The sequence below is a fragment of the Lepidochelys kempii genome, chromosome 10 (genome assembly GCF_965140285.1).
Source record: "Lepidochelys kempii isolate rLepKem1 chromosome 10, rLepKem1.hap1, whole genome shotgun sequence".
NCBI classification, from domain to species: Eukaryota; Metazoa; Chordata; order Testudines; family Cheloniidae; genus Lepidochelys; species Lepidochelys kempii.
This window is the reverse complement of record NC_136389.1, coordinates 15207919-15221637: the sequence shown is the minus strand read 5'-3', so window position 1 is coordinate 15221637 and position 13719 is coordinate 15207919. Positions and strand designations below refer to the sequence as shown.

Genomic DNA, 13719 nt, shown 5'->3' with positions numbered 1-13719 from the left:
TCAGGCAAATAACCATAATGAGCTCAGATCTCAGTTGGGGGACTTAATTAGTCTTCAAGTATTATTACTTTTGGAATGTGTTAAGGTAAATCAAATATCATCAATCCATTTTTAGAAGAGAATTTGAACAGTGATCACTTGAATTATTATGAGGCTATTTGATATTTCTGAGATCTTGAGTATAATTTTTATTAACCCAGCAGTCTTGGTCTGAAGCGGTTTAACCCTAACGTTGATATACTAGAAACAATCTTCAAAATTAATTCATTCCCTCCCCCCCCCCCTTTTTTTTTCTTCTTTCCTGCCGCAGGTTTTTGTTCTGAAATTTCATACTATAGCACGGTACCAGCTTTCTGTCATTTTTAAAAAGTGTAAGCCACAGTCTGAACTTGGTGCAGCTGAAGCAGCTTTACCTGGAGTACCGACAGGAGCAAATGCAGCTCCTGTTCCATCCCTTGCCCCTGCCACTCCTGTGGCCCCAGCACCAGCACCTGTGTTTGAAAAACAAGGGGAAAAAGAGAAAGAAGATAAGCAGACGTTCCAGGTCACAGATTGCAGAAGCTTGGTAAAAACTTTGGTCTGTGGTGTCAAGACAATTACATGGGGCATAACATCATGCAAAGCACCTGGTGGTAATACTACACAATATTTAATTACATCCACTTTTAATTTTGCACTTTATAACATAAAATCAAACTATCTTTGTAATAGAGATAAACTTTGCTTATTCTTTCCTTCATCCAGAAGCACAGTTCATCCCTAACAAACAATTGCAGCCAAAGGAGACACAGATCTATATAAAGTTGGTGAAATATGCAATGCAAGCTTTGGATATTTATCAGGTATGTAGTCTGGCCAGGGCATAATTGTCACGTTTATATACAAAAGCTCTGTATACTGTGTTTTTAATGCAGAATATTTTTGATCCATGTATGAAAATGAAGTCCATGGGGCTATATTTATTTACCTACGTTTTGGGGTTTTTTGTTTTTGTAGGTGTGGAATTTATGATGTTTGAAATGCTTCTGCTATAGAATTTCATTAATTTAAAGACTCACAAAGTGCTTGGTGGTCTGTGAGGAAAAATGTGTATTTTGTCAAGAAATATTCTATGGTCCGTGTTATGTTGGAGGTCACTGTAGAATCTATGAAATAAATACAATCCTCCCTTCAAAAATTCATGAAGGGATTCACTTACCATATGTCTAACTGAAATCTGTAGTTTAAAGGCAGACTTAGTATGAAATTATGTAATTGCCCAAATATAATGTGATGTTATCTTTGTCTCCTCCCCATTCCACTCTTGACTTGGTGATTTTTAATTTTATAATTGTGCTTAAAGTATTTTCTGAAAGCTTCCCAGGGCTGGGGCATTGTTGTCTTGCATGTAAGGCACTGTGTACCAACTGGCTTTCTATATAGATATTTTGAGAATAATAGGGAAATTGTTCATGTTGTGACAGCATTACTTAACTATGTGCTAACTTTGCTGCATTAGGTCCAAATAGCAGGAAATGGCCAGACGTATATTCGAGTTGCGAATTGTCAGACAGTCAGGATGAAAGAGGAAAAGGAGGTCCTGGAACATTTTGCTGGTGTCTTCACAATGATGAATCCTTTAACTTTTAAAGAAATCTTTCAAACTACTGTTCCTTATCTGGTGGAAAGAATCTCAAAAAACTATGCCCTTCAGGTAAATGGCTTTACTTTATACAACGGTGAGGCATAGCCGTTTTTGCTCTAAATCAGACTTCATTTTTGGTTTTAATTCAGATCATTGAAATTAACTTTTAAGGTATTTCTACAATTGAAGAAACAATATAAATATTCTGCAAAGATGGATTTTATTTTCTACAGTTATTGCTGTGTAGGTAAAATTTAAACCATGTAACTTAAATTTAAGCATTTCAAGTTAACAGTGAAAGTATCAGTGGACTGTATTATTCAAGTGCTGAATGTAGTGGGTTTTTGAGTTGTGCAGAAAGTAGTAACCTAGAGCAGTGGTTCTCAACCAGGGGCCCACCAAGCAGGGTCAGCATTAGACTTGCTGGGCCCAGGGCAGAAAGCCGAAGCCCCACCGCGTAGGTCTGAAGCCCATGACCCTGAGCCCCACCACATGAGGCTGAAGCCTGAGCAATGGAGCTTCGCGGGGGGGTCCTGTGGCATAGGGCCCTGGGCATTGCCCTGCTTGCTGCCTCCTAACTCTGGCCCTGGCTTTTATGTGCCAAAAACCAGTTGTTGTGGCATAGGTAGACTGTGGAGTTTTTATAGCATGGAGGGGGGGCCTCAGAAACAACAAGGTTGAGAACCCCTAACCTAGAGCTCTCATCTACTGTCCTTCAGTATTAATTCCCTTAGACTGCAATGTGATATTAACACTTGTGCCATAACTATTGGAGCTGGGCCAGTTAAGTGAAAAGTTTGCTGTGTTGCACAGGGAACAGGATAACTTATCCTTTGTGGATAATGTAAACTGAGTCACTGGTGGTGGAACAGCAACAGCAGGGACTACTTGTGTTTTTTTTTTTTTTAAATGGGAGCAAGTTGACTTTCCCTATGTTGCTTTCATAATGCAATTACTATTGCCCTATTTGCTGCTTTTGACAGATTGTTGCTAATTCCTTTTTGGCAAACCTTACCACCTCTGCCCTTTTTGCTACAATTCTGGTGGAGTATCTTCTAGATCGGCTGCCAGAAATGGGCTCGAATGTGGAGCTGTCCAATCTGTATCTCAAGCTGTTCAAGCTGGTCTTTGGCTCCGTTTCACTATTTGCAGCTGAAAATGAGCAAATGCTGAAGGTAAAGTTCATTTTGACCAAGGGAGGGAAAATATTCCAATTTGTGTTTGCATTTTTCTAAACTGTTTTTAGCAATAAAATGCCTTTCCTGAAATGACCATTTTAACATTTGAAAAATGTTCTATGTTTTCAACTCCCCCTCCCCCCAGCAACAAAAAACCCTTCCATTAATGACAGTTTGCGGGATCACTATAAAAGGACTGGTTGAGTGCTGTCTAGATAGAGCAGTTTAGTCTTACTTATGGATTACTAATTTTACTTGCTTCTTTGTAAGGCAACAGTAATCCGAAACAATATGCATGTAATGTGCTATGTTTCCCCTCACCTGTCATCAAAATCAAGGTCACTTAGATTTTATAAACTGCAAATCCAATTTAAATGGTATGATTTACTGCCTTCACAGTTCCATGCTTCTGTTATATTTTTGTTTCAACAGAATTGATGATGTGGCCTTGAGTAGACAATTTAATTGAATGATGAAAGCTATTCACAGCAGTTGTGTAGCAGAGTACAGGGCTTTCAGATGTTAATAAAACCTATAATTATTTCACTATTCATACCTGGGATGAGACAGTCCTGATATCTCCTTGCAATTTTTAACAAGTTTCCACAAGCTATTAGTGCCCTACATTCTAAGACGACCGTAACCAGAATTGCAATTTTCTAATTGCAGAGAGATTAAAAAAAATATGGATTGCTTTTAAAAAATTAGTGAATGCAGTGCTCATGAAAGTGAAGGCTTTAATGATAGAGCTAGACCTAGAGCAAGAGGATGCTGTAGAAGTTCTCTGCTAATTTACCTTTGATATTTCTGCTAGTCCATCCTTAAGGTTCTTTGGAGCACAGACTGCCAATTATGTCAGATTTAGTGTTTTGTTTTGTGCTTAGTAGCAGGATAAGTGAGCAAACTCTCTCTTTCATTTGTGACTAATGTGAACCCATGTTTCCAGTGGTTGAGAATGATACATTTCTTAACTCTAATTCAGATAATCTCTTTCTATATTTTTAATGTTTAACCTTTAGCAGCCTCTCTGTTAAGCTTGTGTTTCTGCTGCTCACCTATATCAAAAGTATTTGGGGTAATCAATGAAGGTTATTTCATTTAGAACAGTGGTTCTTGAACTTTTGTAGTGGTGACCCCTTTCATACAGCAAGCCTCTGAGTATGACCCCTCCCCCCCCCTTATAAATTAAAAACACCTTTTTTATTTTTAACACTACTATAAATGCAGGAGGCAAAGCAGGGTTTGGGGTGGAGGCTGACAGCTCGCAACCCTCCCACGTAATAACCTCATGATCCCCTGAGGGGTCACGACCCCTAATCTTACTATCTAGAAGATTGACAAGCAAATAACTTTGTATCCTGTTGAACTTTTAAACAGTGGTGATGAAATGGATGCTTTAATCTTGAAGCTTTTCTTTTTATAGCCGCATTTGCACAAGATAGTGAACAGCTCTATGGAACTTGCACAGACTGCCAAGGAGCCATACAACTATTTCCTTCTACTTCGAGCACTGTTCAGATCTATTGGAGGAGGCAGTCATGATCTCCTGTATCAAGAGTTCTTGCCACTGTTACCAAACTTATTGCAAGGTCAGAACAAATACCTTTCCCTATTTCCAAATAGGTGTTGAAAATACATTTCTATTACTGGGTAAAAGTGTTTTATAGATATCACACATAGTGACTCTTGGCAGTTGACATGTTTTTTAAATATCTGAGGCCTGGTCTACACTGGGGGCAGGGGAGATTGATGTAAGTTAAGCAACTTCAGCTATGTGAATAACGTAGTCGAAGTCAATGTACTTAGATCTACTCACTGCGGTGTCTTTACTGAGGTGTGTCGACTGCTGACGCTCCCCTGTTGACTCTGCCTGGAGTACCGGAGTCAATGGGAGAGCGCTTGAGGGTCTATTTATCTCCTCTAGACTAGACACGATAAATCGACTCCTGCTGGATCAATCGCTGCCCGCCAATCCGACAGGTAGTATAGGTATACCCTGAATCTACCTTATTTCCTCTTGCTATTCACTACCTCCATCTCCAGGGTTCTGGCTACCTTAGCTCCTGATATTCATTCTTTCTGCCTCCTGTTGTGAATTCTGCTATGCTTGTTCTTGTTAGCATGTAGTACTGAGGAATAAGAGTGGGGTAGGAGAAGCAATGTGTCCAGAACCAATGCAATTTGGGTAGATGGCTGCAAAGAAAAACTGCCTTTTCTCAGATTTAAAAAAATAATGGTGACGGTGTCTTAAGACAAACTAATTTAATAAAATTAGATTGGCTAAAAGGGTCTGCATGACTGAAAAGATAGCAGCCAGAAGTATTAATGCTGAGCAGGGGAGCAAGCAGAACCACTGAGATTTGGAAAGAGGTAATCAACATCAGGAAAGTGAAATCCTGTGATACCCATTTTCATCTAGGAAATGTTATTTTCCATTTAGTTAACAAATATATGTAAGCTACATATAACCAGTCTGTACATAAAGTGCATTGGGGAAAATATATATATCCAAATAGAGTTACTACTTGGGGCTTATGGAATATATGCCAGAAAAGTGGGGTTTGGTTTTTTTGGTTGTTGTTGTTGTAGAGGGAGGAGCTAGAGGTAGGGCTCGTGTACATATTTATTTTGTGGACACAACAGAAGTTCTTGAAAATATTTACTGTATTTTTTAGTTTATCTTTACTGGCAGCCCAAACTCTTAAATTAAACCACTCAGGTTAGCATGTGCTCCTTTTATATTTAAAAAAACAAAAAAAACACCTTACTGAACATATGAATTCTTCCAGCATCCTCATTGTCCGAAGGCTAGAATTAATCAAATTAGGCCAGTGTACTAAAAGGTTATTTCATTATGTTAAATGTGCATTTTACTGTGTTTGCGTACACAATGTACACTCTTTTCATAGTATTTGCAGTCTGTTTTCTATTACATAATAGTTACCTTTGGACCTTCATATGTATAGGAATAACAGACTTATAGTTAGGGAATAGATTTGGAGAAGCAGCTGTACCAAATGTATTAAATGTAGAAACCTTAAGGCACACTGAATGTGATTTGAAAAATACTGGTTGTTTTAGACCGGGGTGGGCAAACTTTTTGGCCCAAGGGCCACATCTGGGTATGGAAATTATATGGCGGGCCATGAATGCTCCCAAAATTGAGGGTTGGGGTGCAGGAGGGGGTGAGGGCTTGCTGGGGGTGCAGACTCTATGGTGGGGCTGGGGATGAAGGGTTGGGGGTGCAGGAGGGTGCTCTGGACTGGGACCAAAGGTTATGGAGGGCAGGAGGGGGATCAGGGCTGGGGTTGGGATGCGGGAGCGGGGCAGAGGTGCAGGCTCCAGGTGGTGCTTACCTCAAGCAGCTCCCAGAAGCAGCGGCATGTGCCCTCTCCAGCTCCTACGCAGAGGCGTGGGCAGGCAGCTCTGCGTGCTGCCCCGTCTGCAGACGCTGCCCCTGGAGCTCCCATTGGCTGCGGTTCCTGACCAATGGGAGTTGCGGGGGCAGTGCTTGGTGCAGCGGCAGCATGCAGAGACCCCTGACCGCCCCATGCGTAGGAACCAGAGTGGGAACATGCAGCTGCTTCCAGGAGCCATGTAGAGCGGGACAAGCCCCTGACCCCACTTCCCGACTGGAGCGCCAGAGCAGGGCAAGCTCCAGACCCCGCTCCCTGGCGGGAACTCGAGAGTCAGATTAAAACTTCTGGAGGGTCAGATGTAGTCCCTGGGCCATAGTTTGCCCACTCCTGTTTTAGACCATATTATTATAGTGTCTGTTTTTGAAAACATGTAACTTCCTACTATTTTTCAGGACTTAATATGTTGCAAAGTGGCCTGCACAAGCAGCATATGAAAGATCTGTTTGTAGAACTCTGTCTCACTGTACCAGTTCGATTGAGCTCCCTCCTTCCTTATCTGCCAATGTTGATGGATCCTTTGGTGTCAGCTCTAAATGGATCTCAGACCCTGGTTAGCCAAGGTTTGAGAACTCTTGAATTGTGTGTGGATAATTTACAGCCAGACTTCCTGTATGATCATATTCAGCCAGTTAGAGCGGAGCTTATGCAGGTAAATATGTAGTTTTTACTAAAACCACAAGGGGTCATTGATCACTTAAATATCCCTAAACCTTTGCTTTGAAATTTAGGATTGCTGAATCTCAGGGTGGTCTGTGTTTTTGAGAACCATTCCCATTAGGTACAAAGTAGAGGCAGAGGGTGATGCTTTACATTAAACTAGGCCAGGACATAATATTTTGGTAGGTCTTCCCCCTATATTTGTTCTTAGAAAAAACATTTGAAAGCTAAGAATTCAGATTTGGTATCAAGGTGGCAAGTACAATAAGATAATAGATACAGAAGATGATGAAGTTTAGGTAATTGACTGGAAAATAACTCATTACTTTTGTGTTATCTGCTCTTTTTAAACCATGTGGTATGTAGATTTGAGCCATGATTTATTTCTTAAAGGGGGTTTGGATGATGTCAGGGTTTTCATATTTTTAGATGGAGGATTATCTTGAAATGCTACATTATGTTTAAACTTGGCCATTTCCTCTAAAATGCGATGTTCTTCATCACATGCAGAAAAAGCTGAATATACCTTGCATTCCAAACATAGCATTTACTTTTCAAGCCCTGTGTATATGGCACTTCCTTATTAAGTAGCACATTAATTTAAATTTACTTCAGCATCTGTGAGTCCTTATATTTTGTATATCATGCTTCCTTTCCAGTGTTAGCCATGAAATCTAAATTGTAATTGAGCACTGTACCGTTTCTTTGTTATATTGAGAAAAGCTAATACTGCTTTTCAGAACCAGAAGTAAAAGACCAGCTGCTTAAATACAACATAATGGAAACATTTGATTTTTCAAAAAGAGGAAATTCTTGTAATGTCTGGTAAGCTATTGGAGGGAGAGAGAGAGAGAGAGAAATAAATTTATCTTATATAGAAATGTGCAGGTTTAATTATTAATATTTTGAAGCAACACTTCTCTAAATATAGCACACTTAAACATTTAAATTATCTGTAGGCTTTATGGCGTACATTACGCAATCCTGCTGACAGCATTTCTCATGTGGCTTATCGTGTCCTTGGTAAATTTGGTGGAAGTAACAGGAAGATGTTAAAGGAATCCCAGAAACTACAATACATAGTTACGGAAATTCAAGGACCCAGTATTACAGTAGAGTTTTCAGACTGTAAAGCCTCTATTCAGCTTCCAATGGAAAAGGTAAGCTGACACTTTTTTCCTCGTCAGTTTCCTTCCAGTAAAGTTTCTGCACTGTTAATATTTGCTTATGAAAGATCCTCATTAAAACTCCTAGTACATAGGACATCAGTGATGAATTGCTGATGTCCTTAAACACATTTTTATTGAATTTATTATATAAGTGGCATAATGGATTCCTGATGCATTTAGCAGGGTTTATATTTTTTTCAAACGCAAGGAAAACAATGAAAGGATTATTTTAATTTATACCATTGTATCTGGCCAAAGAGTTCATACTTAAATTATTATTTCTTGGCCCATAAATCAGTTCTTCATTAGCAAATAAAAATCAATTCAGGTGTTTTTGGGACACTTCCTGACTTTCATTGCCTTCTGATACATAAAATTGCACAGGGAAAAAAAAGCCAATAAGTAATAAGTTTGCAATAAGTAATTAAGAGAGAGAGCTGTTGGTATTTTGCCTAAGATTCACTGGAATTCCCTTACAATTGGGGGTGATCCAGCGTTGCTGGAGTTGGACAATTTGTTGAACTTCTTGTACCATTCTTTTGGCATGCAAAACTAGTTCAAGTTTGGCAACTGTTTTTTAGTTCCCTTCTAATTTTGAACCCTATTTTACCCCAAAGGAGAGTCAAAAAAACCAAACAACTTGTTAGTATAAGTCTGTATTAGATTTTGAAGACAGGAAAATGCCCGAAGCTTGGTTGGCACAAGTGGGGTGCCCTCTCTATGTGTATACTGTGCGGTTTTTTCCTTATTATTTTTCTCTCCCAATTCTCATAGTTTTGTATGGTTGGCTCAGGAGCTGAGAACTGGAACCTTCTGGTTTCTTTTCCTGCTGTTTTTTTAAATAGTAGAACCACACTAATATTAATGTAACTGCTTGAGATTTGAATGTGTACCAACCTCACTAATGCTGATTTCTGTCTGGCTTTCTAGAAAGCTGAATTTGCATGGTATCTAAAGGCTTTCATGTTTCACAGCTGTTTCTTCAATTACATGGAGCACTGGTCAACTTCTTAGAGTTGACCAGGAAACAAAACCATTTACAGTACGCTTAACTGGTGCTGAAAGTTAATGCCGAATTTTAGAAAATTTTGGAATGAGCTGAAAACATAAGAAATCCATCTTTCCTTTTAGTGCCCTGATGAGAAAAGTTCCACTTCAGTGGTCTGTGATAACTCATTGTTCTTTTGATTGAGACCTTGATAAGATTGCTTAAAAGATGACAGAGCAGCTAGTTAAATTCAGTAGATGAAAAGATGATTTTCCTTAGAAAGAATCAAAATATCCCTTTGTATGTAGCAAAAGGTCTCCAAAGGTCATTTTTATCTACCTAATCTCATATTAACTGTTTAAGCATGGATGATTAGGTTTCATTTTACAATCAGTTAAGCAATGAAATTTCTTATTTCATGCCCCCCAAATGAATTTTCCACATAGGTCACATTTGATGCATGTCTGTCTTATATTTGGGTGTGCTTTTCCATTTCAGGGGAGGATGTAATGTAATGTATGTGCACTTGTAAAGATTTAACTATAAAATATATAAGGCCTGGTCTTAAGAGACAACTTCAAGTATCCTCAAATGTCTTGTGTACAGTTCTTCTTTTGGCGGAAGACAGATCGCCATTAAATAAATAGTGTTTGGATCTGTTAGCAGTTGCTTAATGCAGGTTTTATAATGTATGATGTAAAAACTTTTTGTATTGGGTGGAAAAAGGAACAAATCCTCTATGAAGAGAGACACATCACCTTCATATTAGTGTACATAACAAAATTCATGTGGTGGGGGTGGGGCTTAGGTGTTCGGAGTGTGGGAGGGGACAGAGGGTTGGGTGCAGGGGTTTGAGGGCTCCAGTTGGGGGTGTGGGCTCTGGGGTGAGGCTGGGGATGAGGGGCTCAGGTTTGGGGCGTAGGGGTGTGAGGGGCTCCGGGGTGGGGCCAGGGATGAGGGGTTTGGGGTGCAGGAAGGTGCTCTGGGGCTACGGCGGGGAGAGAGGACCCCCACCAGCCCTCTCTCCCCGCAGCAGCACCTGGGCTGAGGGGGAGAGGCACCTCTCCCTGCTGCGGGATCTCTGGGGCTGCAGGATAGCCGCCCCTCCCCCAGCCGGTGGGGAGATCTGCCCCAGCTGCTCCTGGGGCTGGGCCAAGGTTGGGCCGGGCTGCGCCTGGGGCTGGGGCTGCCCCGGCTGTGGCGGGATCCAGGCTGATCTGGCTGCAGCTGAGTCCAGGTTGCTTGGGCTGCGTGCCCTCCCCCACAAGCAGGTACAGGGTTGGGGTGCAGGGGTCTGAGGGCTCCAGCTGGGGGTGCAGGCTCCCGTGTGGGATCGTGGATGGAGGGGCTGGGGGTGTGGACTCTGGGGTGGGGCAGGGGATGTGGTGCAGGAGGGTGCTCTGGGACTATGGTGGGGAGAGAGGACTCCCCGCAGCAGCACCTGGGCTGGGGGGAGAGGCACCACTCCCTGCCACGGGATCTCTGGGGCTGCAGGATAGCTGCCCCAGCCCCAGCAGGTGGGGAGATCTGTCCCATTTGAGCCTGGGTACAGGCCAGTCTGGCTGGGCGTGGGGCTTGGCCAGCGTCGGGCCGGGCTACGCTGACCCAGGCCACAATGCCCAGACACAGCGGGATCCAGGCTGATGTGGCTGGGGCTGGGTCGCTCGGGCTGAGCCCCTCCCGGCAGGTGTGGGCCGCAGGTGAGTTGGGTCTAGGGGTGGGGTACCCAGACCGCGGCAGGTTGGGAGTCTGGAGAGGGGTGCCCCTCCCTTGGCCGCGGCAGGTCCCTGGGCGGGTTCCCTGAGTGCCTGCGCTGCAGTGAATAGGCTGCTGCGCAGCCATGCAGCTTATAGGGAATTATCACGCACATTCACACTCACTCACACTGTATATCCAGCATATGTGGGAATTATGTGCAGTAAGTACGGCTGGAGGGAAGAGACAAAGTGTTTACATGGGGGAGTTGGGGAAGGAAGGAATAAATCTTGCATGAGTTTGGCCATGGTGTAGAGCCCTGCAAATCTGTGCATATCTGCATCTGTGGATGTGGTTGTATTAATAGACTCACAGAAGATTAGGGTTGAAAGAGACCTCAGGAGGTCATCTAGTACAACCCCCTGCTCAAAGTAGGACCAACGCCAACTAAATCATCCCACCCAGGGCTTTGTGAAGCTGGGCCTTAAAAACCTCTAAGGATGGAGATTCCAGCACCTTCCTAGGTAACCATCTTTTTACCACCTTGCATATCAGGTGCAGATCCAAATTTTTACATTTGCACAGGGATCTAACAGTAAGATAGGCTGTTGGTGCAGGTGCACATGCCGATTCTATATAGTAGGTGGAATGCAGATCGCAGGTAATTGTTGTGGTTGTGGATTACATGTTTGTATCCGTGCAGAGCTCTACCACGATGTACTCAGAGCTTCCCATTCACATGAAACCAGGATAAACATAACAATTTCAAGTTCAGTCAAGCCTATGTACATTATGCAAAATTTGACATTTGTAATGTGAAGAGGTTTAAAGAGAAGCAGAAGTAGTATTTAAATGACTTAGGTACCCTTACAAGCTTATTTATTATAAGGCAACATGATTAACCAGTGCTCAGTTGATGATGTCTTATTTTTCGTTGCAGGCAATTGAGACTGCTCTGGACTGCTTGAAGAGTGCTAACACAGAGCCATATTATCGGAGGCAGGCTTGGGAAGTGATCAAGTGTTTCTTGGTAGCCATGATGAGCCTGGATGATAATAAACATGCTTTATACCAGCTCCTTGCACATCCCAAGTATGATGATCCTTTAAAGCATTTATATTTATGTAAAATGTGAACTGTCCGTAGAATAGTGTAATTTTGAGGCAAAAATTAATTGAGTCTATACAATACATGTCCACTGTGGGATTGTTACCTGCAGTTTGCTTTCTGATACTTAATCCTGTTATTGTTTTAAATGTCCAAAGCCAGGGGCCTACCTTCTCTTGAGGGACAGTTCTAGAATTTTGCTTTATTTACCATAGATGATGGATGTTAGTTTCTTGACACTTCTTCCTTACCCAAAGCCAAAGCCCCCCCCCCAAAAAAAAAAGGCAGGGTGGGGGGGAGACTGGAGGATCAGTTTAGTAAGTTAGGAGATGATTTAAGACAATACATGTGTCCTATCGGTGAATTGTTGGTTGGAATATTCCAGAATTTTGAGATTCAGAATTCTAGATAATGGTCAAAGCACTATAGAGAATTTATCTGTTCCTTCTAATATCCTTTCTTAGTGATTAAGCATTTTAAAGTGATTTTCGTACAATAATATCTTAAACTGTCAACACTTTGCCACACAGAAGAGTTATTCTTTTCAGAAAGCTGGGTAAATTTTTGGTGCTATGTAAATTCTTTAATATGGAAACAGATTTTTGTTCTGGTTTCAATATAACAGGTCTTTCTGGCAGTCCAGAAACCTCTCTTCTTGCACCTTGCCTAATCTCTGCCTCCATGTGGCAGCTTGCATGCTCATACCCTTCTCCCTTCCCTCTCCTCCCCACTCTTCTCCTCCCACATCCAATTTCTGTCCAAGATAGCCATGTACTTGGAACCCAGAACAGAGATGGCTGATTCTGAGTTCATGTTTAAGGTAGAGGAGGATACTAGAGGTTGACATAGATCTGTCTACACCTGTAATAGTATGTAGGGTACCTGTAACTACACACCACAATGAGGGGCAGGCTGCGTCCACTCTCACTGTGGTGTGTAGATACATGTGGCAGTGAAAGTCTGGCAGGCATGGGAGGAAGTTGGTGGGAAGGCTCCGGCAGGGGGGAGCTGCCAAAGCCTTTCCCTGCTGCCTTCCTTCTCCCAGAGACTTTCACTATGACGAGGAAAGGCTGTGCTGGTGGGGAGGTGCAGGAGCCTTTTCTCAGTGAAGTAAAAAGCTCCAGCAGCTGCCCTCTAGCAAAGCCTTCGCTCACCTCGGTGAAAGGCTCTAGGAGGAGGGAGGCAGCAGGACACTACACTGCTAAAAATAGCAGAGTAGGCATGGGAGTTATAGCTCTCTATATGCCCAAGCCATGTAGGGTGTATGTACTCTAAGGCAGTGGTTCTCAAACTAGGGCTGCCGCCTGTTCAGGGAAAGCCCCTGGCGGGCCGGGCCGGTTTGTTTACCTTCCGCGTCCGCAGATTCGGCCGATCGCGGCTCCCACTGGCTGTGGTTTGCCGCTCCAGGCCAATGGGGGCTGCAGGAAGGGTGGCTAGCACATCCCTCGGCCCGTGCCGCTTCCCGCAGCCCCCATTGGCCTGGAGTGGTGAACCGCGGCCAGTGGGAGCTGCGATTGGCCGAACCTGCAGACGCGGCAGGTAAACAAACCGGCCCGGCCTGCCAGGGGCTTTCTCTGAACAAGCAGCGGCCCGAGTTTGAGAACAACTGCTCTGAGGTTCAGGTGTGAAGGTCACTCTGCTTTACTCTTTGTGTCTAAGTTCTGCCTCAGCATCTACACTGCTGTTTATATCCATCCTGGCCTGGTGCTGTTTCTGTACTCCACGTGCGGCTGCAAATGTAGACATACCAACGGGGTAGATGATGGAAGGTGAATCAGATGATAGCTAGGAATGGGGCCAGAGTCCTCAAACAATCTCCTACCTAGTAATCTGTATGCTAAGACAATCCCTTCCCCATTATGTGTGCCCACTTTCTGCACCT

The 13719-nt window shown here is 42.9% G+C and overlaps 1 protein-coding gene across 20 annotated transcripts in view; it reads left to right on the top strand.

Annotated features, from left to right (window-relative positions):
- Window positions 1-13719, top strand: part of TRRAP (transformation/transcription domain associated protein) — a 154701-nt gene that overhangs the window by 23896 nt on the left and 117086 nt on the right. For 15 of the 20 annotated variants that reach the window (XM_073362108.2, XM_078854548.1, XM_073362109.2 and 12 more), the window contains 8 exons: window positions 311-632; window positions 712-842; window positions 1499-1693; window positions 2608-2799; window positions 4226-4391; window positions 6614-6870; window positions 7838-8038; window positions 11671-11822. In XM_073362108.2, coding sequence (XP_073218209.1) covers window positions 311-632; window positions 712-842; window positions 1499-1693; window positions 2608-2799; window positions 4226-4391; window positions 6614-6870; window positions 7838-8038; window positions 11671-11822 — 1616 coding nt within the window. The remainder of the gene's footprint in view (window positions 1-310; window positions 633-711; window positions 843-1498; window positions 1694-2607; window positions 2800-4225; window positions 4392-6613; window positions 6871-7837; window positions 8039-11670; window positions 11823-13719) is intronic. The other 5 variants (XM_078854557.1, XM_078854554.1, XM_078854552.1 and 2 more) reach the window with 1 other exon arrangement.